The 22,402-nt window shown below is 38.8% G+C and overlaps 1 protein-coding gene and 1 long non-coding RNA gene across 2 annotated transcripts; both read right to left on the reverse strand.

The window, feature by feature from the left end:
- Positions 1–1,897: 1,897 nt before the first annotated feature.
- Positions 1,898–21,368, reverse strand: vps51 (VPS51 subunit of GARP complex). Its single transcript, XM_088321471.1, has 11 exons — positions 21,017–21,368; positions 18,889–19,018; positions 18,669–18,815; positions 16,241–16,460; positions 10,809–11,661; positions 9,008–9,223; positions 8,845–8,928; positions 6,624–6,758; positions 6,432–6,553; positions 4,527–4,614; positions 1,898–4,462 (listed from the first exon to the last, which is right to left on the reverse strand). The coding sequence occupies exons 1-11, from the start codon at positions 21,188–21,190 to the stop codon at positions 4,202–4,204; spliced, it is 2,430 nt and encodes an 809-aa protein (XP_088177597.1). The 5' UTR covers positions 21,191–21,368; the 3' UTR covers positions 1,898–4,201.
- LOC148349515 (uncharacterized) lies at positions 12,548–15,975 on the reverse strand. Its single transcript, XR_015847283.1, has 2 exons — positions 15,505–15,975; positions 12,548–12,881 (listed from the first exon to the last, which is right to left on the reverse strand). It is a non-coding gene; the product is annotated as an uncharacterized LOC148349515 (long non-coding RNA).
- Positions 21,369–22,402: the final 1,034 nt, after the last annotated feature.

Genomic DNA, 22,402 nt, shown 5'->3' on the forward strand with positions numbered 1-22,402 from the left:
GGTGCTAGGAATCAAATGGACTGAACCATTTTGTTGTGTTTTCTTTTGGCTCTTCATCATGATTTTAGCCTATCTTGTCCTCCATTAAGGAAAAGAGTTTTAAAGATGCTGTATTTTTGGGGGTGCTTAGGTTGAATTTGGGGGTGCTCGAGAACCTCCCAAAACGAGACGGTTACAGCCAAGGCGGTAAGTAACTATATTACATTTATTTTACAATTTTCATGTAATTTAAAAAAAATGGGAGGAATAATTTCATTATATAAAACAGAATATGTCATTGCAAATCATTCAAAAGTGTATTTAAACATTATGTACATATTTATTTTTATTTATAATGATTTTAGCTCTCCAAACCCTGAATGTGGACAGATTTTCAAGATTTGCGGTAAAATTTGATTTTAGTATGAATACATTGAAATTAACAAACAAAGAAAATGTCTATTCAATGATAATCCAAGGTATTGGCCTTTCATAAACAAGTCTATGGAGGACTAATCCTGCCATGAGTAGAAATAAAAATAAATAAATAACATACAAATGTATGCCATACATATAAATGAACACATAAATAAATCCAATAATGCCTCATTATGAAACAAAATTGTAATTAATTATTTTATTTATACATTTTGTATTTTCTTTGTTTTGCTGTATTATTTTATCATGTATGTTGTCGTATATCAATGTTGTATATTGTCACATCATTACGTTCCGTTGTTGTATTTTGCCGTTGTATTTTGTAGTTGTATTTCGTCATTGAATATTGTCGTTATATTTTAATGTTGCATTTCCTCTCTGTAGTTAGTCACAACCAAATGTTATTCTAATGAGGGGGGCAGATACGTGATGATCAACCAATAGGTTGAAAGCTCAGCCAGTGTGACCCGGAGCCTCATTTGAATAACATATTCTTGTTACAAAGTACATCCATTATCCACCCATTATCTGCACCGCTTATCCTCAGTAGGGTGGCGGGGGTGCTGGAGCCCATCCCCAGCTATCATCGGGCAGTGGGCAGGGGACACCCTCAACTGGTTGCCAGCCATTTACAGGCCACACAGAGACAGATAACTCATTCGCTCATTAACACTTAGGGACAATGTGGACTGACCAATTAACCTGACATGCAAGTTTTTGGAATGTGGGAGGAAACCGGAGTGCCCAGAGGAAACCCACGCAAGCACAGGGAGAACATGCAAACTCCACAAAGGAAGGTTCGATCTCATGACCTCAGAACTGTGCCACACATGCGCTAACCACTGCGCTGCCCTGACAAAATACAACGAAGACAGTGGCTACAAACTATGACAAACCTATATGACGACAAAATAAGACGAATATATTAAATATAAATTGCATTCATGTCATATGTTGGCCTAGGGAGGGATGGGCGCCACCAGGATGTAATTGCCAAAGACACACCACAGAAAATGGTGCCCCTACAACCCTCGTGGTTTTAAGGGATACAGCCAACAAACCAACAATTTAGGTACTACGAAATTTGTGTGTTCATTTATTAATATGGCATATATTTGTATTATATTTTGCATCTTTTCATTTATATATTTCTTCCTAGAGCAGGATCGGTCCTCCAAACAAATCACCCCTTTTTGTGTTTTTTGCTATACATGTATTGTTTTTTTATAAACGTCTTTGCCTGGATTTTTATCATCTAGTGTTAATCATTCATGTTCTAATAAGGAATAAAATTCTCTCCGAATAAGCACATGCCCGATATCTTTTCCCCCACTTTAGATTTCACATTTCGAACAATACAAGTTTAAAAATTAAAATAACCCATTTCTGGAAAAATTTGCCTGATCCAGGGCAATTTTTTGTTTTTAAGAGTGTAGACAGAAATATTCGAGCAACCCAATGATAGAATATTCCTAAACAATTCAGAGATTGCATCACATTTATTTATATGTTATTATGGGAATAAATCATTCATCTTTTTTTTTTAAATTAAAACAATATTTGCTCAAGCCAATACTGCAGAAAACTACAATGTTGATTGAAATGCATACATTAAACATTAAAGATCATCTTCATCTGTACTTTATTAAATAAGTCTTATGGAATCGAGTTATTTTCAACACAAGTACAATGCATTAAAAGTCATTTTTAGTGGTTTGAGAATCATAAAAAAAATCAGAGGCAAAAATAAATCCTTAAAGGAACAGTGGGTATTATTTAGAGCAGGGGTCTCTTACTAGCGGCCAGGGGGCAAATTGTAAAGGGACAGTGTGTATTGTTATATGCCTCTTGGAGGAAATAAATATTAATTAAAAACAAAATTGATTTTAAAAAATAAGCCAACATACATGAACTATGATGTAGATGTGTACGTTTTAAAATACTTGTAGGTCAATACTTGTGCATTTATTTTATATGACGTTTGCCTCACCTAGAGGTAACTGACCTAATTGTCAGCCAGGAAAAAAAAAAGGAGAAACAAAATTGTGCTTTTTGGTCACTTTGAGTCTCCAGTTTGTATTGTTCAATGTGCTTTTTAGCACTCGTTTTTGGTCGCACTACACAATACAGCAAAATTTGGTGGTCAAATATTACACACCGTACCCATAATGTAAATGAAGCATGCAAATTATAGATTAATTTATAACTGATTGATTGATTTAGTTTTATATTATTTCTTGATGTTTTTTTATTAATCTGTAGATGTTTTTTTGTGTAATTTTTTTTTAAAGGGACACTGTGTAATATTTGACCACTAGATGTCCTGGTAATGTGAGGCACTAAATAATACACACTGTCTCTTTAAAGATGTTTGAGCACAGTGACATGTTTTATCAGCGTGTTCTTGTGAATACCTAATTCGGCCCATCCTCACCCAGACCCTAGTACTGAAGGCCCCAAGTAAATTGAGTGTGAGACCCCTGTAGCCTTCATTCATGAAAAAAACAATATTAGAATGATAAGCAAAAATATACATCCACTATCATAAATGTAAATGGTCTGCATTTATATAGCACTTTTCAAGTCACTAAAGACCTCCCAAAGCACTTTACAATGTGCTTCACACTTACCCATTCACATACCAATAGCAGCATCAGCCATGCAAGGCAACTACTTGCTTATCGGGGGCATTAGGGATTCAGTGTGAAGGACACTTCAACATATAACACGGAGTAGCCGGGAATAGAACCTGCGACCTTTTGATCCCGAGACAAGTGCTTTTACCTCCTGAGCTTGTGTCACCCCAATAAATAACGTGCATTCAGAAGACTAATATGTTGAGAAATTTGCATTATCATACATAATATGAACCTCACCTAGACTAGAGGGAACTGACATAATCGTCCATCATATTGCTGGTACAGGCACTCCAAAAAATATCTTGTGAAAGGCCAGGCGAAAAATGAAAATAGTGTTTTATGGTCACTTTTAGTCTTCGTAGTTTGTATTCTTCCTTGTGCTCAATTAGTTACGCGACAGAAGACAGTGACATTTAATGGTCAAATCATACACACTGTCCCTTGAACTTTCAAATTAAGGCAGTGGCCTCAATAAATAAATACTTAAGGGCCGCAATTATCTTAAAGACCAAGCCTAAGATATTTGGTTCAACCCGATCAAAGTTAGAGGGCATTAAAGCCCGACCCAGCCTGATTTTCCTGATTGTTTTTTGCCACAAAATCAAAGTTAAATAATACTGTCCAAACATTTTCCTCTTTTATATTTATATGCCCGCAGAGGTTCCATAACCGGTTACTTTCCATTGTTGAAAATCTTAAGGCCATCTGTCATATAGACCGGTTGAAAATTGGGCTATAAACCACAGCAGAGGTACATCCTTAAGAATCAGCGAGCGAGGCAGAGAGACAAAGAAGCACATTGACGTCTGGATAATTAAAAAAAAAGGCAGCGAGAAAGGGGCCCGGCCTGAACCGATCGCAATGACTGACATCTTAGGGCCAATTTATGGTGGGGTCGAGCTCGGACTCAGGCTTAAGATTGTATCTTCCGCATTAGCCCCCTGAGCCATACATTTGAGACCCCTGCTTTATTGTGTTTGCCTTATAATTGTTTGATTAGTGTCTTAGGAGTTAATTGGATATAATATGTTACTGTTTGAACACATAAACATGTAATGTCAAGATTCATAGCTAACATTCATCAGTAAGACTCCAGTGTTTGAGAACATCCAGTAAGCGTACACACTCTGCTGCACTTTTGAGTTTTAACCCCGTTCACAGATCACTTCAATGACGCTCTGCTCCATGGGCGCAGGATCCAGGCACCGGTGGGCAGAGCTGCCCACTATCTCATCCAGTAAGAAATGCACAAGGTTCTCGTCCGACACAAAACGCCACAAGTACATCTGCAGGTAGTGGCAGTCCACCTGGATTTGCTGCAACCCGTAGCGACCGAACGTGCGCAATCGCACGCACTCCAGGAAGGTTTTTAAGCTGATTTTGATGATTCCAGTCATGACAGAGACCTGCGGTGGAAGGGGTAAACATGAATCCTGGAGTACGAAAAAAGTAGGAAAAGGGCGTGCTCACCTTGTTGAACTCCACAGAACTGAAGATGTCAATGCGCTCTGAAAACAACTTGTGTATGTTGCTCAAAAGGTTGGTGTCCAAGGGCGCGCTGCAGAGAGGGTCAATCATTTAGTATACATGTGTCAAACCCTTGGCCTGCAGGGCGGGGCACATAATCTTATGTGGCCCACAGGATCTTTAAATGTCTGAGCTTGTGTTTTAAAACGAATTTCTGCACGATAAGGTCTGCCGGATTATAAGGCGCAACCCCCCAAAAAATAGTATTTTTGTTATATCGCTGGTTCACCGCTTCACAGATTTTCATCGTGTGATATGTTCTGCATTCTGATTGGCTAAACAGAGGAAAATACTTTCTATCGCCAACACCTCTCCACCCTCTAAACTTGCTCATGAAAGTCTTTGACGATCTCTAGTGGCTCCCTGGTGCTATTTCTAAATTGTTTAGCTTCTGTAAGAGAACCGAAATGTAAACGCAGTTTTCAATAATGCTTACATGATGGCGGCAAAGTATAATGTACAGTGAAGTGGGGTCCTTAATTTTTACAGTTGTGCAATAATATGCCAAGATTATTTTAACATTTTTAATTTGACAGTACAAAAGTTATTTATAAAAAAAACAGTCGTTTATTAAGTACAATAGTTTTATTTGTGAAACAAATAAATGAGCCTGTAAATCAGGTTTGTTCTTGAGTAATAAATAAAGGTTTCTACTTCATGGGTTCTGACTATTGTGGGCTGTTTTGGAATGCAACTTCAGCGAAAAACAAACAAAAACTGTAAAAGACTATGAGACTACAGGAAAAGCTACCATGATTATTTTATTATGGATACGGCATGTAGTGTAATGGTATCGATGATTAAAATGGCGGAACATTTTTTTGCACAAGGGAATCGAACCAGAATCCCAGCGGTGAGTGTCACACCTTACCACTAGACCACCAGTGGTACAGATGACATACCAAAAGCCATTAAGGCTTATCACATAGTTTATCTATTTTAATTCACGGTGTTAGAAACACTGATTTGCATAGTGCATGCTAATTATTTAAACAATCTTTCTACTCCTTCACCTGTGTGTCAATAATCTCGCGGTTTAATATGTATATGTACAAAAAGACATTGTAGGGTATTCTGTTAATAAATTTTCTGTTTCTGTCTTTTGCAAATGTGTTACACACACAGGTGAAGAAGTGGAGAAATTGTTTTACCTATCAAAATGATTTATGCAAATCAGTGTTTCTGGTACCCTGAATAAAATACAGTAGTGTGATAATGAGAAGATCTAATGTGGTAAAGTGTCGTGACCCAGGTTTGAAGCCCATTGCATACAAGGTATTGCAAATTGGGCCAGCAATTAATTTTACTTGATCAAAAATTGCTCTAATATGAATTCAGTAAAACGTTGTGTAGTAATGCAAACCCATACTGTATGCACTCCACCTAAAATGTATGTGTTTAAATGTGCCTTATAGTCCAGAAAATATGGTACATTACCCAAAATGAATGTATACAGTACCTGTGAAGTGACGGCTCAGCGCAACTAGACTCCACTATTTCTATATTGAATTCAATGAGTGGAATTGAGGAATAAATGATCCTAAAAATGTCCAAGAAGATCTTGTTTTACAGTGACAACTCCACATACAAGATGAATTAGTTTCCAGACTGTGCTTGTATCTGGAATTGCTCATATCTCGAGTGAATTTTCCCTATACGAAATAACTGAAACCAATGAATCCGTTCCCGGCCTACTGAAAGCATCCACATTAATCACTATCAAACACATCTGATTGATCACTAAAAACAATACTAAATGAGCAGAAAACATACAGTAAGTAATAAGATAAATAAGATCATTATAAGGTATCCACAGTGGCTTCAATAGGCAAAATCAAAGTACTTCACCTGGGTGTGTAGCTTGCAGCATAGCGAGTCTGTTGCCTTGAACTGCTGTAGACGGAGAAAGTCCTTTTGCTGGAGTCACTACTGTGCGCTTTTCTCACCCCTTCCTCGTACAATAGACCAACCTAAGGTAATGCAAATGATGCAGAGTTCCAAACAAAGGATTGAGAGAAACAGTGGCATTTGAGGACCAACCTGGACATCGATAGAAGTGGCATCCTCCACGACTCTCTTCATCACAGCGCGCACGTTTCGGGGCTCGATAGTGTTGACCCAATCTCGTGTTTCTACGCTCTTCCGAAGCATCTGGGAGATGATTAGCCCCTGGATCTGCAGGTTTTAACACAAAGAGGCTTTATGACAAGATATTGTATCAAATTAAGTATTGGTGAAGAGCAATAACAGGTTCAACCTCAAACAATGCAAACATTTTAGCCCTTATAGGAGAGGAGTAGGGTTGTGCATCTTCCGTCATTAACAAACATATATTGATGACCAAAAAAACGTGAATTACTGTAAAAAGCCTCACGCGCAAATTCAACATAAACTCATCAATGTTTTTGTACAAGCCATAGGCGTAAGCTACCTTAAAATAAAATTAATTCATGTTCATTTTTTATATTAAAAAAAAAATCAGCAGGGAAATGTCTAGTACAGAAAATTACCACATTGGGCCGCGATTAAGATACTTTTAAGGACTGTGTCCGCAGCGGTCAAATGTAATTTAATTGGCATTAACATCTATGCAGCAGTGCGCCAAAAACATTCTTAAAAGAAAGCTCAATGTACTGTATCAACTAAAATGTAAAGCCCGTACAATCTCAACAGCCTGTAGACATGCAGAGCCAATCGACTGATCTTAAGCTCTCCCATTCCTTTGTGCACATGCAAAAACATAGAGAAGAGGCCAAGTATTGCTACTACAACATAAAAAAATCATTACACGAAATTGCTTGGCATCAGTCTAACAAGTAGTGTCAGCTGACTGAATAAATCTGTGTGGCAGGAGTTATCTGTTACTAGTCAGATAACTGTCCTCTGATCATTATATCCCTCCCACAGGTAACTAATGTCTGCAGGTCTAATAAAAAAAGGAATATTGAAAGGGCTGGTTTTTAAAATGATCAATATCAACTAGTTTTAATCAATAATAAAAAGAACATTTAACAATAATTATTATTAATCAATTTATATAACCACAAATAGATGTTTAAAGGACCTGTTTTTCAATGAATGTTTGAAAGAATGTAATTTTGAGGGCTCAGTTTTGTGGATTTTGCAATTTTCTTTTATTTACTTTTTTTTAATGTTGATCAAAAATAAACATTAAAAAAAGGAATTAACTAGATCAGTTACGCTGTCCAAAAGATTTAATTCATCACGTCCTTGATATCCAAGAAAAACGTTTCCATATATTTCACAAGTTTATATTGTATTGCAATATAAATAATCAAAGCAAAATATTTGACATCAAACTCAACCCTGGTGAATCACAATCATAGAAATTACTTATAAATACCCAGCGCTAGTATTGAAAAGCCACCAAATTTCGGATTGTATAACAAATTCATTAAACATTTAAAATGCATAATGCAATACATAAGCTGATTTGTTCACGTAGTACTCATGTTTTTACATTTTCTTATAATCGGATGAAATTGTTTTTTTTTCCCTTTTTTTTACTCATTGCATTTCTAGTTACCGATTGTAAAACAGCCACAAGAGGGTACTTCATATTTGTACAGCCGCTGTCGCAGATATATGGAGGACCTACAAATATATGCTACAAAAATAAATGAACACATAAACAAATCACATAATGCCAAAATATATTAAATAAATGCAATTTATTCCTTGTATTTATGCATTTTGTAGTTTATTCTGCTGTGTATCTTGTCGAATAATTTGTCAACCAAATGTTATTCAAATGATGGGTTGGGTCAAACTGGCTGAGCTTCTCACCTATTAGTTGATAGGTGTCGTGGCCATTTTGTTCATCGCTGCTCAACCAATAGGTGAAAAGCTCAGCCAGTTTGATCCGACCCCTCATTTGAATAACATTTTTCTGTGACTACGCAAGAAAATACATGACAAAATAAATGACAATATAGATGAGTAAATGCATAAATGAAATAATAAGTTGCATTCATCTCATATGTTTAGGCATTGTGATATTAATGTATTTGTTCATTTATTTATATGGCATATATTAGTAGGTACTCATATATTTATACATTTATTTCCAAATATTGCAGGATTGGTCCTCTAATTAACTTGGATCGTCTTTAAGAAGAGATTTAATTATTTCAACGATAGAATAGCATTGACTTTAGGGGAAATACTCTTTCATTGGATTTTGTATGTACACAGTGCTGCAGGCACTAAAAACATATATTTTCCCAGAAAAAAAGCATACCTTGACATAATGGTTGAGCAGTTTTTGTGCCGCCTCTCTGGCTTCAGCGCATAGAGCAGTGACGGGCGTTACTGGACTGTGGTGCTGAAAAAAGCAGAAAAAGAATGATGTGACCAGCTCGATAAGATTAAATAAAACAACAACAACAAAAATCACAAGCTACCTGCGACAGGAACTGTTCATCAGTAAGAGTGAGAATGTACGAGATCGTCGAAGTTTCATAGTCCAAGCAGAATCGAGAAAGTAGCAAAAGGAGAGCTGGTGGGGTGGAGCCTCCTTTGTCACCTGCACTTTCACAGAATTGACGCGAGGTCTGGCAGACAAACTTGATAAAACTTACTATCAAGCTTTCGCGGACTCCCTGAGAGCAGAATTCCCCCTGCAAAGACCAAGACGTACCATACTTAAAGCCACAGACTGAAACAGCCATAAAATAATAAAACTCATTTAGATCAATTTCTTACATTTAAAAAAAAAACATCGGGGGAATGTCTACTAGAGAAAAGTAACACATTGTACCACGATTAAGACACGTGTTTGTAGACCGTGTCTGCAGCTGTCAATCAATTAACCCAGAAGTCAATACTAATTAAATTGGCATTGACATATATGGAGGAGAGCGACAAAAATCATTATCCATCTATGCTCAAAATACTTCTAAAAAGTAGATTGAATATTTTAGTGAGGCAGCAGGTAACTAATTACCAGGTATATTTTTCCTATCGGGCTGAAAACTGACGTCATATTAGGCCATGATCAGTCTGTTTCTAGTCAGCCCGATAATTACAGTGTACCCCTCCTTAGTTAGTAATCACTGTCTGCACAAATAATGATTTTTTTATGTAGTAGTCGTAATACTTGGTCTCCTCTTTCTCACTTTGTCAAGTGCGCAAGGGAGCTTAAGATAAGTCGCACGGTACAGCAAGTGTTCAAACTGTTGTGATTGTACGGGCTGCTGAAATTTACTTTGAATTTTCAAACAATTTATTTTTAACAGTAAAATATTTTTTTACTGTCCTACATACCAAAAATTATCCTTGGGATTAATGAAATGAAATGAAATGATCTGCATTTATATAGCGCTTTTCAAGTCAATGACTTCCCAAAGCGCTTTACATTGTGCTTCACATTTCCCAATAGCGGCCGTGATCTGTGCAGCCATATAAGGCGCTAACCTGCTTATTGGGGGTATTGGGGGTTCAGTGTCTTACCCAAGGACACTTCGACATGTAACACGGACAAGCCGGGATTCGAACTGGGATCCCTTAATCCTAAAACGATCGCTCTACCTCCTGAGCTACTGCCGCCCCTTAATAATAATAAAAAAAAATCACTCGACCCAAACCACATTGGTCACAGAAAGGTGCCATAAATAAATTTGAGCCAAGAACTTTCGACTTTTTTTCTACATTTTAAACACTGTGGCTCACAATACAATGCGGCTTACTTTAAACGGGGACTTAATCCATAAGAGGCCACACTGGTAGAGTGTGGTTTGGTGGCCTGAAATCGTTTCGATCTGCTGCCATCCCTATCAGTGTCAATGAGCCTCCCTCAGGTCCCTTTCCTCACGTAGTTAGTCTGTACCTTGCCATAATTATTTTTTACTTTGATTATTTTAACCATGGTGTGTGTCAGTGTATTAGAATTTCTTGGTTGCTGTTTTATTGTACACTGAATGCTTTTAGATAGCACTTTGAGTGTCAATTCATAGGCAGAAAAGGGCTTTTCAAAGAAATGATTTGATTTAAAATGCATTTGATTTTCTTTAATTGCACAATTCGTGAGTTAGTAACTATTAGGTGGTGTTGAATAATCTGCACCAGTTTTGGGTGATTAAAATGAAATCCTTAATTCCTAAAATCGATTTATTGATTGTGCACATTTTCAAATGACAAAATAGTCAAAGCAATTTGATTCATCTCGCAGTATAAACCACACTAAACTGGCAATTGAGCCATCACCTTAAAGTATGGCTTGTTGGAGAAAGTGATGTCTTTGGCCGTAAACAGATGGACTGACGCCAGTACAGACTTGATCTGATTGAGGATGGATGCCGACAGGGAGGACAAGAGCTCCGGCAAGCCGTTTTGAGATTCTCTGCCGGAGGCCCCCGAGGCGGCCAGCGACAGGCGAGGCGTGGCAAGGGCCTGCCTCACGTCTGTCAGGCTGTCCACAAAGAAGCTCTGGAGAGCAGCCAGGTACTGCCTGACCCGCTCGGTAGCGGCGCGAATCACAATCTCGGTGCCCTGGTTGGGCACGGCAGAGCCCGGCAGCAGTTTGGCCACCGCCTGCAGTCTGCGGTGGAAACGGTCCAGGGCTCGCACCAGAAGTGAGTTATCCGCCACTCCCTTTTCTTCTTGAATCCTGCGCTCCACCAGGGAGAAATAACGAGAAGCCAGGTCGTCCACAAAGGCGTGGAGTTTGCTGTTTGCCATTTGGGGAATATTCTTGGACGCCAGCTCGCCTTTTGAGGCGTGGTTGATAAAAAGCTCCTGATAGGATGTGATCACTAAACACAAGCTGCTAACAAACTCATTACAGCCCCTGTCAATAAACTCCAGGATGTCGGTATTTGAGGAGGGAGAAGGGATAGCGCTCGCTTTGGCTCTGCTGTCGGGTGGCGAGCTGGGTGAAGGCCTGCGTGCTAATGCACTCGTACTCGGCCTTATCTCAGCCTCCAGATTTTCAAGGTCCGACTGAAGACGAGAGCCTGCGTGGCTCAGGAACTTCTCACACAGCTCCTCTGCCGGCTCGTCCAATTGCAACAACAGCTCCACGCATTCTGATAAGTCTTTAGCGCTTGAGCCACCATCCCTGAGAACAGAAAGAGCACATAATTTTTTTTCCTGGAAAACACATAAAATGAATTGGAATTTTAGTTAAACATATATAAATTAATTCAGTTGATCGCGGTCTAATTGTGTTTCCTTTAGTCAACGTTGTCGACAAAAATCGCTAATAAAAATAGTCGTCAATTAATTTATTTGTGACTATAGTCAGCAGACACGTTTTTCAAGAGATTGAGGCATCTCTACATATACATAATCTCTGCTGAGAGTAGGTTATGAGCAATAAATAGCATCAGTTTTTAATGCAGTGGTACTTTTAACAGGATAAAAACAAAAATAGGGAGAGAAAAAATCAAGACTAATAATTCCGTACAATTACTAATTATGGACAATATTTCAAACAATTAATCGAGTAAAATATATATATATTTTTTAAATACAGGGATTATTTTCTATTTTGACTATATTTGGGCTCATCTCTTTCCCATAAAACTCCATCAACGGTGTAAAACGTGGCACCGTGAGTAAAAATAATGTTATGACGAGATAAAATGTAATAATGCCTGATAGTTGACAAAAGATGTCATCCATCTTTGTAGACTAGTGGTGAGGATATAACGCTCTAACCGCAGGGATCCCAGTTTGATTCTGGTTGCAATCAATAGTAAGTAAATGAGAGAGTCAGTGATCAGTCAGTTATCAGTCATTGCTCAATTACGGGGATTTACTGTACCACCGTAAAACCTTGGTATAGCTCACACCCAAACTGAGTTGTTAAGCGGTGAAAAAATTCTTGTATTCACAAATGAATACTGTATAAGCAGAAAAATAAGGGAAATTTCTGTTCTTTTTGTATAGGGAGATACCAAACGACCCACGGCCGGTGGTGGCAGACCATAGTACTAGTCAAGTCAAGTCAAGTCATTTTTATTTGTATAGCCCTAAATCACGAAGAGTCTCAAAGGGCTTCACAGATTGTTACACTATATTACACAAACTATTTTCAACCGACAAGAGGAGTAGGTTATTCGTATGCAATGGAGTAGAAGTGAGTTTTAAGTTTAGATTTAAACATTTCCACTGAGGTTGCAGATCGAATCTCAGGGGGAAGAGCATTCCACAGCACCGGTGCCCGGATGGAGAACGCTCTCGAACCAGCAGAAGACTTCTTTGCTCTCGGGATCATCAGAAGACCAGCACTCTCAGATCGTAGGCTTCGGCCCGGGACATAGTGGCAGATCAGATCTGAAAGATAAGAGGGAGCAAGTCCATGTATGATTTTGTACAATACTAAGAGAACTTTGAAGTCACATCTTTGGCTAACTGGGAGCCAATGCAGGTTAGCCAAAATCGGTGTTATGTGATCGTACTTTTTTGTCCTGGTTAAGAGCCTCGCTGCGGCATTTTGTACTAGCTGAAGAGACTTGATTCTGGACTTCGGGAGACCGGAGAGTAGTGCATTGCAGTAATCGAGACGGGAGGTAACAAATGCATGAATTAATGTTTCCGCATCAGACTGAGACAGTATTGAACGGATTTTAGCAATGTTGCGAAGATGGAAGAAGGCAGTTCTAGTAATTTGTTTTACATGCATCTCAAAGGATAGTTCAGGGTCAAATATGACACCTAAATTTTTAACTGAGTCACTCTGTGTGATGTGACATTTGTCAATGTTCACAGCAGTATTTGAGAATAAGTCCCGGCATTTAGAAGGACCAATGACTAACATTTCAGTCTTTTCAGAGTTAAGACGCAAGAAGTTGAGTGACATCCACTCTTTTATCTCAGTGAGACAGGCCTCCAAATTTCCACAGTTTAGTGTGGAAGAACGGAAGATATAGTTGAGTGTCGTCTGCATAGCAATGGAAGCTGATATTGTACTTGCGAATAATATCACCTAACGGAAGCATGTAAATGTTGAAAAGTAGGGGGCCGAGCACTGAACCCTGCGGAACACCGCAGGTAACATTAAAGGGCTCAGATGTCGTTTCACCATATTTAACACAGTGTGTCCTATCTGAGAGGTAGGATTTGAACCACGAGAGGACAGCTCCTGAGAGACCAATCCATTTTTCCAACCGTTCTAGTAGGATATTGTGGCGCACTGTGTCAAAAGCAGCACTAAGATCCAGCAGCAGCAAAAGTGATGAAGCGCCAGAATCCATTGACATTAGGAGATCATTTGTTACCTTGATCAGAGCTGTCTCAGTAGAGTGGTTAGCCCTGAATCCTGATTGCATGGATTCAAAAAGGTTATTCTCCGATATGAAAGCATTCAGCTGCTGTGCCACTACTCTTTCGAGTACTTTAGAGAGGAAAGGTAGGTTTGACACAGGTCTGTAATTACTTAATATTTCTGGATCAAGGTTGGGTCGTTTCAGTGTGGGTTTAATAACGGCGGACTTAAAAGCTGCTGGAACTACACCTGAGGAGAGTGATGTATTTATAATATTTAGAACTGAAGGCCCAAGGACGCTAAAAAGACTTTTAATAAGTGAACCTGGGAGCGGGTCAAACTGGCAAGTTGTCGGTTTGGCCGCATTCACCACTTGTTTGAGATCATCAAGTGACAGTTCACTAAAACCGGCCATTTTCCCAGGGCAGCCACCCTGTCGTGCATCTGTAAATTTCAGTCCTTTAATACGTGTGGTACTAACAATATCTTTTGCAATTTCTTCCTGTATGCATTGAATCTTCTTAGTGAAGAAGACCATTAAGTCCTGAGCAGAGTGTGTCGAACTGTCTGCGATAGGCTGTTGCCTTGTAAGCGATGCTACAGTGTCAAAAAGGGCTTTGGGGTTGTTCTTTTGAGACGCAATCACCTTCGAAAGGTAGGCCGATTTTGCAGAGGCAAGGGCCGCTTTATACTTTAACAAGCTGTCACACCAGGTTTGATGGAAAACCTCAAGCTTGGTAGCGCGCCATTTTCTCTCCCATTTCCTGCATTCTTTTTTAAGGGTTCTAGTTTCCTCAGTAAACCAAGGTGTGCGTCTTTTAGGACGTGATTTTAGTTTTATGGGCGCTATTGAATCCAGCACACTAGTCAGGGTGGTATTGAACTCATTCATGAGTGAGTCAATCGAGCCATTGTATTTAGGAAAGGACGCAACTGCTCCAGGAAGGAGTTCAAAGAGCTCAGAAACTGTGCCAGTGCTTATATTGCGTCCGCTAGATCCCTCAGCTTTATTAACTTTACATTTAGTTAGCACCTCAAATGTCACTAAATAATGATCAGAGATAACAGTAGTACACGGTAGCACCATAATGTTTGAGGTTAAAACTCCTCGAGTCAGAATCAAGTCTAGCGTGTTCCCATTTTTATGGGTTGGCAAGTCAACCAGTTGAGTAAAACCAAATGCATCAATTAGAGAACTAAACGCAATAGTAAGTGAACTGTGTGGGGAGTTCATATGAATGTTAAAGTCTCCCATAATTATTATTTTGTCTGCATAGGTTACTAGTTCAGACAAAAGTTCAGCAAATTCGTCTAAGAAAGTTGTGTATGGCCCAGGTGCACGATAGATAGTTATTACATCAATTGACAATTGAGGGGACCGCATCACAAGAGCCTCAAACGTTTTGTAATTATTAGAGGTACGTGTATTAAATTTGAGCGATTTTTCAGAGATTAGCGCAACACCACCACCTCTTTTCAGCGTGCGTGCTATATGACTACTCTCGTAGTCTGGGGGAGAGGCATAATTTAGCGCTAAGTGCTCATCCGGGCGTAACCACGTTTCACAAAGACCCATACAGTTAAGTTTATAATCACGAATAATGTTATCAACAAGTAAAGCTTTTGGAGCAAGCGATCTAATATTTAACAGACCAAATTTCAGCTTTGCTGAATCATTTGACTTAGCTGAACTCTTTGTAGTCTTTGTCGAGATCTTCAAAAGCTCCCGGCGTTGTGGCCGCTCGTGAGCGCTGAGTTCAAAGCGTCGGTTGTCCGGCGAGGAATGAATGGTGGAATTAGTTACATCCTCGCGTCCATCTTGCTGCTTGGACTTCACACGCTTCACACATCTACCTGCACGGCAACCACGTTTCTGTTTTCTTTCTTTACGGGGCCGCCGCCGCCGTTTTTTAAGAGGAATAGCTGTCCACAAGGATGCCGGGTCTCTTTGAAGTTCGCTCGGTATATCATGGGCGGTATAAAAAGTGCCCGAATAATCGAAATTTAGACGCCCACCCAACCGAATAAGTTCGTCCCTACTGTAAGTGTTTTTGGCCACACATGTGTCCAAAAGTGAAAGCAAAAAAGACAAGAGAACGGCAATAAATAGAAGATTAGCTGGAGAGCTCGCCGCAAGCATGTATCCATGCGCAGTCGCCATCTTGAAATATCTAAAGAACAGAGTTCTTTTTTTTTTTTTTTTTTTTGCTGATCCCACATTTCTTATATCTTGACTTTGACTGTAATGTTTTGGATACACAAAGCCTTCCTCTCTTGTCACAAAGTAAAACATAATTATTACAAATTTGGTCCATAAAATTCCTTCTTTTACAGTCTCACCTTTCATAAAATGTGTTTGCAGTATGGTGTCTTGACAGAGAAAAATTGTGTAACCACATCTCCAGATTTTTGTGGTGGACAAACTGACCTGAATTTCTGCCGGAGTTCCTGCGCCAGCTTGTTCATGATGGCATTGCAGTCATCCTGAATTCCCTTGAATGATGGCATGTGGCTGTACTGCTGCAGCACACAGCGAGCGCGCTGGTGCGAACTCACGGCTTGTGTGTAAGCTTGAAGCTCCAGGCATTTGTTTAACCTCGCGGGAAGTTCAAAAAGAAACTGCAACTTTCTTAACAAAGTATGGACTCCTAAGAAAGACAGATAGAAACCAGTACAAGAGGAATTAGACATAACCTTGGGGTGGCCAAACCTTTTGATTCACGGGACGTATTGGGTTAAAAAACTTTGGCCTAAGGGCCAAGCAGGAGGAAAATAATTTATTATTTAGATTTTTTTTCTATCTTCCAATAGAATCACAATCCGATACTTCAGCAATACGTGAGAAAAAAATTAGGCCAAATGATTCGTTTATGATGTCTGGACAAATGCAAAGGAGATTTCATAGTATGTCACTTCTTTATTTTGGCGATTATTGCGCACTATTGTTCGTGGTTTTGACTATTGTGTCATTGTCACTTTTGGTCAATCCTCTTCTTTGATTTCCAAACCCGGTAGGGCTGATCTGATTTGTAAACTTGAAGGTTTATTAAAAAGATAAGGCTCAAGTAAAGCTCGAAGTTTTAAACATTTCTTATCCGTTAATATCGATTGATTATTGCGATAATTATCCCATCTTTTTTTCTTTTCACAATTTAAGTCAAATTTTTGCCCCCGAGTGAAAGTTGACATAATTAACATCAGCATTGTTTTTCTTTTGGCGTTTTCTAGCGGGCAATATTGTTTTTAAATAGTGGACTACATTGGTGGTGTTTGCCCGTCTTTGTCGAAACATGTCAGCAAGGTTTGCAGTTCAAATCGCCGCTCTTTTTTTGTTTTAGTCAGACTCCAAGTAGACGAGATACCTCCTTATAAGTGAAAATATCTTCTCTGAAGTCTTCTCTCCATGTTTCTCATTGGAAACTAATATTTAATTGACGTCTTTTCTCCTTATTTTGAGTGTGTACTAAAGTTTAAACTTAACACCTATTAAGTTTTCTGCATACTAGACAGTTTAAAATACATATCTCAATGTTTTGACTTTTGTTTGGGGCAGTGGCTTTTGCACCTTTTTCAATATGAAAAAATACGTGCAAAACAAACAAAAAAATGCCCCAAAAAATGGAAATAAGTCTCTTAAAGGGACAGTGTGTTTTATGAAGCGCCTTCTATTGGCATTATAAAAACCAATATTGATTTGCTAAGTAAAAATACAAGAACTATCATAGAAACGTGCATTTTTAAAAATATTGTTATGTCAAGAAATTTGCATTTAATATGTAAAACATGAGCCTAACCCAAGGGGAACAACATATTTGTCTGCCATGTTGCTGCAATGGGCACTCAAAAACTTTACACATTTTAAGGATAATAGTATGAAATTACTTAATAACAAAAAAAAAAAATTTTTAAATTGAATCATCTCTTCGTTATTGCACATTTCTGTCCAAGCATTTTGCACTGGTTACTGTACTTACACTCTAGGGACAAGAATGTCATTGAATCAACATTTTTTTGGTAGGACAGACGCTGCCCTACTTACGAACGAGAGGTTATGGACGATCGTTCGTAAGTTGAATTTGTTCGTAAGTTGCTTCAGTGCTATATTTTCTATGTAATGTATGTTTAAGGTTTATGAAAGTATGTTTAGGGCATGTATAAGTAACCTGTATTGATTTGTACTAAAAAGTATACATTTCATAAAATAATATGCTCTGTATAGATGAATAAAGTTCAGTTTAATTTACTTCTGGAAGATGAGCTTCAAGAGGTCCTCCTCCGTGATAGAGAGTGCATGAAAAAAAAAAAGCGACTAACTATTTTCTTAACGGCATCAATCTTTCTTATTCCACTAAAAGAAACGGCTCACCTCTTCTTAACACTTTACACCAACCAGATGGAATAGATGCAAGAGATATTAAACAACAAAAATGTCAAAGTTCTTAGCGTGCAGGAGATTCAGCACAGTATGTTTACACACGAACTAGGAAATAGAAGCTGGATTTCTTCTTCGGGGTGGATGCTGGGTGCCACTCAGAGCCCCACGTGGCGGAAAGAAGCACTTCAGTACTGTTCTCTACTCGGAAAAAGGTGCACACAATACAAAATCTAACTTACAGCAATGTCCGGATATTTTTCAACATCCCAAAATAAATGTTCGCATCTACTGTTTTTCGTAAATCGAATGGTCGTAAGTAGGGGAGCGTCTGTACTTTTTTAAAACCGTTGTATACATATTAACACTTTTTTTTAACATTTGGCGGGCCAGATTCAGAAGCATGGCGAGCCGCATGTGGTAGTTTGCCAAAACTTGGAATCACCCCGCCCCTATAAAAGGAAGATTTTTTTTAGTCAGTTACCTGACAGTTTTGTAATCTGAGCATGCTGGTCCTCGAGGGTACCGCTGATCCGTGCACTAAAATCGGTGATTGAAGCCATGTTTGCAGACAGACAGTCCATCTCATCTTCCATCTTTTTAAAATCATTCTTCATTTTTCGGATGGTATCTGGAAAAATTGAGGGTGGGTATTTATTATCAAGGTATTAAGGACCTGGAAAGAGGACTGTGCATTCTCTCACCTGTAGCTGATATGAACTTATTATAGTTTTCATAAACCAGAGTCTGCATGTCACTGTCCAACGACCGGATCTGCTTGACCATACAGGTCTCCTGGTCCATCAGCTCTGCAAGGGAGCATTCTCTTCGAAGCTAAAGATGGAAACACTCGTAACAATGTGACAGGTGACACAAAGAATCGCAATTACTTTGCTCGGTTAAGAGTATTGTTATACGTGGTTAATAATATTTTGTAACCCTACTGTCGTTCCTATTTGGTACGTCATTACGTACCCTTGCAACTTAATAAATGCCAGTTATTATTTATTGTCTTCTCTGATAAGTATTCTTTTCTTCACTTATGTTGTTTGATACATCGCTCGATTCAGTGGAGGCAAGCCCTGAAGGGTGTTTGCATTTAACTACAAAATACAGTTGAATAGTTATTGTGGCGCCTTTTCAAGGATAAAGTATAAGAAAGCTTCTCATGTAGATAGTATCCCTACCATATATATACTCAAAGCTGAATTAACAACTATAAAATTAAATACTGGAACGAGGGAAGTAAGGTTATGTGCACATATTAGGTTGCGTGTCTCCAGTAGCGAATGGTAGGCACTGCGTGAGGAGGGGTGGCATGGCTTGTACAGGAAAAACAAACTAAAGCTAAAACAATGAGGCAAATGTGAGCACAGAACATACAATAAAGATGTGTTAAGTTTTTGTCTTTGAATTCATAGAATTATTTATGCAATACATTATGCCTGGAGGAAAAAAAGACTTGCACAGTACCCATAAATAGAGATCTTGGAGTAGTTTGAAGCCCAGAGACAAAATAATATGGAGTGTCTCAGCTAAGTGTTCATTTAAAAGCTCTCGAGGTTGCACAAGCCAAGAAATAGGAAGGCTTCACTGCTTCAACAGTTCACGTTTTCTTCCATTTCATTTATCATCTTGCTAATGAAAACAGGGTCGGCTTTTATGCAAGTATAGTTTTTGTGTGACGTTACTCGCATACCCAAATGTAGACAATTGGCCATGTTAGAGGGGTCCATGTTGATGTTATCATGTGTCCCCTATGTTATTTACTGTTCAAATGAAAGTGGAAGGTGTAAGGCATCATTTTTTTTTTCGTCTCCCTGCTATAGGTACATCTAAGGGTGAGGGATGTAAGTAATTGTTGAGGTAGAGGCAAGAAACCTGGTTATTGAGGCTAAGGAGAGCAGACCTAACACCCAAATTGTATCCGTATGTGAGAGTCTGTTTTGAACATTTTGTAAACAGTAAATGATCAGGAACACAAAATCATTTTCGGATAAATAAGAGGGAAACTTGGTCGTAATTCTTGTTGACTTTCTTTTGGGTGAACAAGTAAATTAACTTGTCAGGAAAGACATTTGTTTTTCAGCACCTGTCATCTTCTGCATTGGCTGGTTAAGATGACAAGCAGCATCATTGCTGTCTTAGACTTCTTAAACATGAATACATACTGTTGTTGATGTTTGTTGGATCCCTTAACCACAAGGATCGTAGGGGCACCGTTTCCTGTGGTGTGTCTTGGGCAACTGCAGCCTGGTGGCACTCATCCCTCTCCTGGCCATCATGTTTCCACCCAGTCTCTATTCAGGACTGTTGGCATGCTAGGCGAATGTGCTAACCACTGCACTACGTAAACATATTACCTATGTTTATGCTTGATGTTGAGTATGTTTTGTGTATTGTTACCCAATGTGTCATCTTTTGCAGCCAGCTTTTCCTGGAAGGGGTATTACCTACCAAACATTAAGTGGTGCACTGGCTGGAAATCCTGAGGCCATCTGTTGCCATCCCTATAAGTGTGAATAAGGCTCCCTCAGGTCCCTTTCCTCACTGGGTTAGTCTGTGCCTTACCATAATCTTATTCTATTACCATTTATTTTGTATTAATTACGAGTGTCTGTGTCTTAGGTGATCCGGGTTGTTGGGTTACGTTTAAAATGAAGTAAGTAATGGGATTTATTTCCCCAGTAACACATCCAACACTGACAATGCCCGATGGAAGTGGGGATATTATGGGTTAAATAAACAACCTGTGCATACAACTGTAACAAACATTTTATACATGAATGTGTTAAAATGCAGCAAGACTAGCTAGCTCCAGCCCTGCCTCACCTTGTTTAGATACTGCTCCGGATCGAAATGCGGCCCGTTGATGTCACATGGATCCAGCGACTGCGGCTTGTCATCCGCCTTTCCTTCTTCATTGAGTCCGTAGTAGAGCTTTAGCATGCCGTGGACACGACGCTTCCTCCCGGCGTCCTCCGTTGACGGTGCTTCGGCTTCCATTGTATGAGACAGCCGACAGTTTTGACGTGCAGTAGCCTAAACAGAAGCCGAGCGGCCAAATACGGAGTCCGTACGCTGTATAATTCTACTGCAGCTTTGTGATATTTACACACAAAGTATGGAGAAAAGCAGAGTACTACTTACGCCAAATTATATAACTTCCGGGTTCGTAGCACTTGTGGGCGGAGTACATAGGTCGCCAAAGAGTATAGGAAGGCAAGATTTCCGTTTCATGCCTGTTATAATGGGGAAACATTTTTTTTTGCCACAGTCGTTCGGCCAGTATGTGACATAATGTCTCAATTTCACACCATTCATTTATGTATTTATGAATGTACACACGGTATGGAAATAATTAAAGTACTACTAAACTTAAATTCTTAAACTCAAATAAACAACTTTTGGTTGCGTATCATTGTGGGTGGAGTACATATGTAGCCAAAGAGCATACGGAGGCAAGAGAATTACATCTCATAAAATGCAGTATTTATTTTAACGGCCATTCTTAAGAAGGATTTCTCTTAAAGACGTTGCAGATGGTTTGTAATGATTTTGCCCGATTTGGGCCGTTAAATATATCTTTGTTTTGAATTATTCATTTATTATAGTTATAACCTTCAAATGTCTTAGAACAGTCTCAAAACACTACTTTGTAAATATATTTGCCCATGTAAACTGACATCTTTTCCTTAATCTTTTTTTTTATTAAATGTTTATCCTGAAGTGCCACTTCTAATATTTACTGCAAAGTTATCAATGACAATTCAATCAATGACGACCCTTTTATTGCATTTATTCGCATTCGATCTGTTGTATTTTATTGTTTGTATTGTCTTCTATTGTTTCAATAGTGATACATCATTCTCCACGGGATGTGCTGCATCTAACTTAGTCAATTTGTTAGTAGGCTAATACAGTATAGCCGTTATAGATACATACACATGTGTTGCATTCCCTGTAAGTCTTATAAAAGGCTTTGATTTTTTTTGTAGGTCCAAGTCAAGTCAAGTCATGTTTATTTGTATAACCCTTAATCACAAGAAGTCTCAAAGGGCTGCACATACTAGATACTATTATTACACTGATACAATTCAGGTGAATGAAAAGAGGGTTCAGCAATTAAGCAAAAAAACAAAACAAAAGCTCCAGACAAATTAGCTTTTATTTTTTTGGGGTCCAATATGGCTCTTATAACATTTTGGGTTACCGACC

The sequence above is a fragment of the Urocampus carinirostris genome, chromosome 17 (genome assembly GCF_059441175.1).
Source record: "Urocampus carinirostris isolate Australia breed hairy pipefish chromosome 17, RoL_Ucar_1.0, whole genome shotgun sequence".
NCBI classification, from domain to species: Eukaryota; Metazoa; Chordata; class Actinopteri; order Syngnathiformes; family Syngnathidae; genus Urocampus; species Urocampus carinirostris.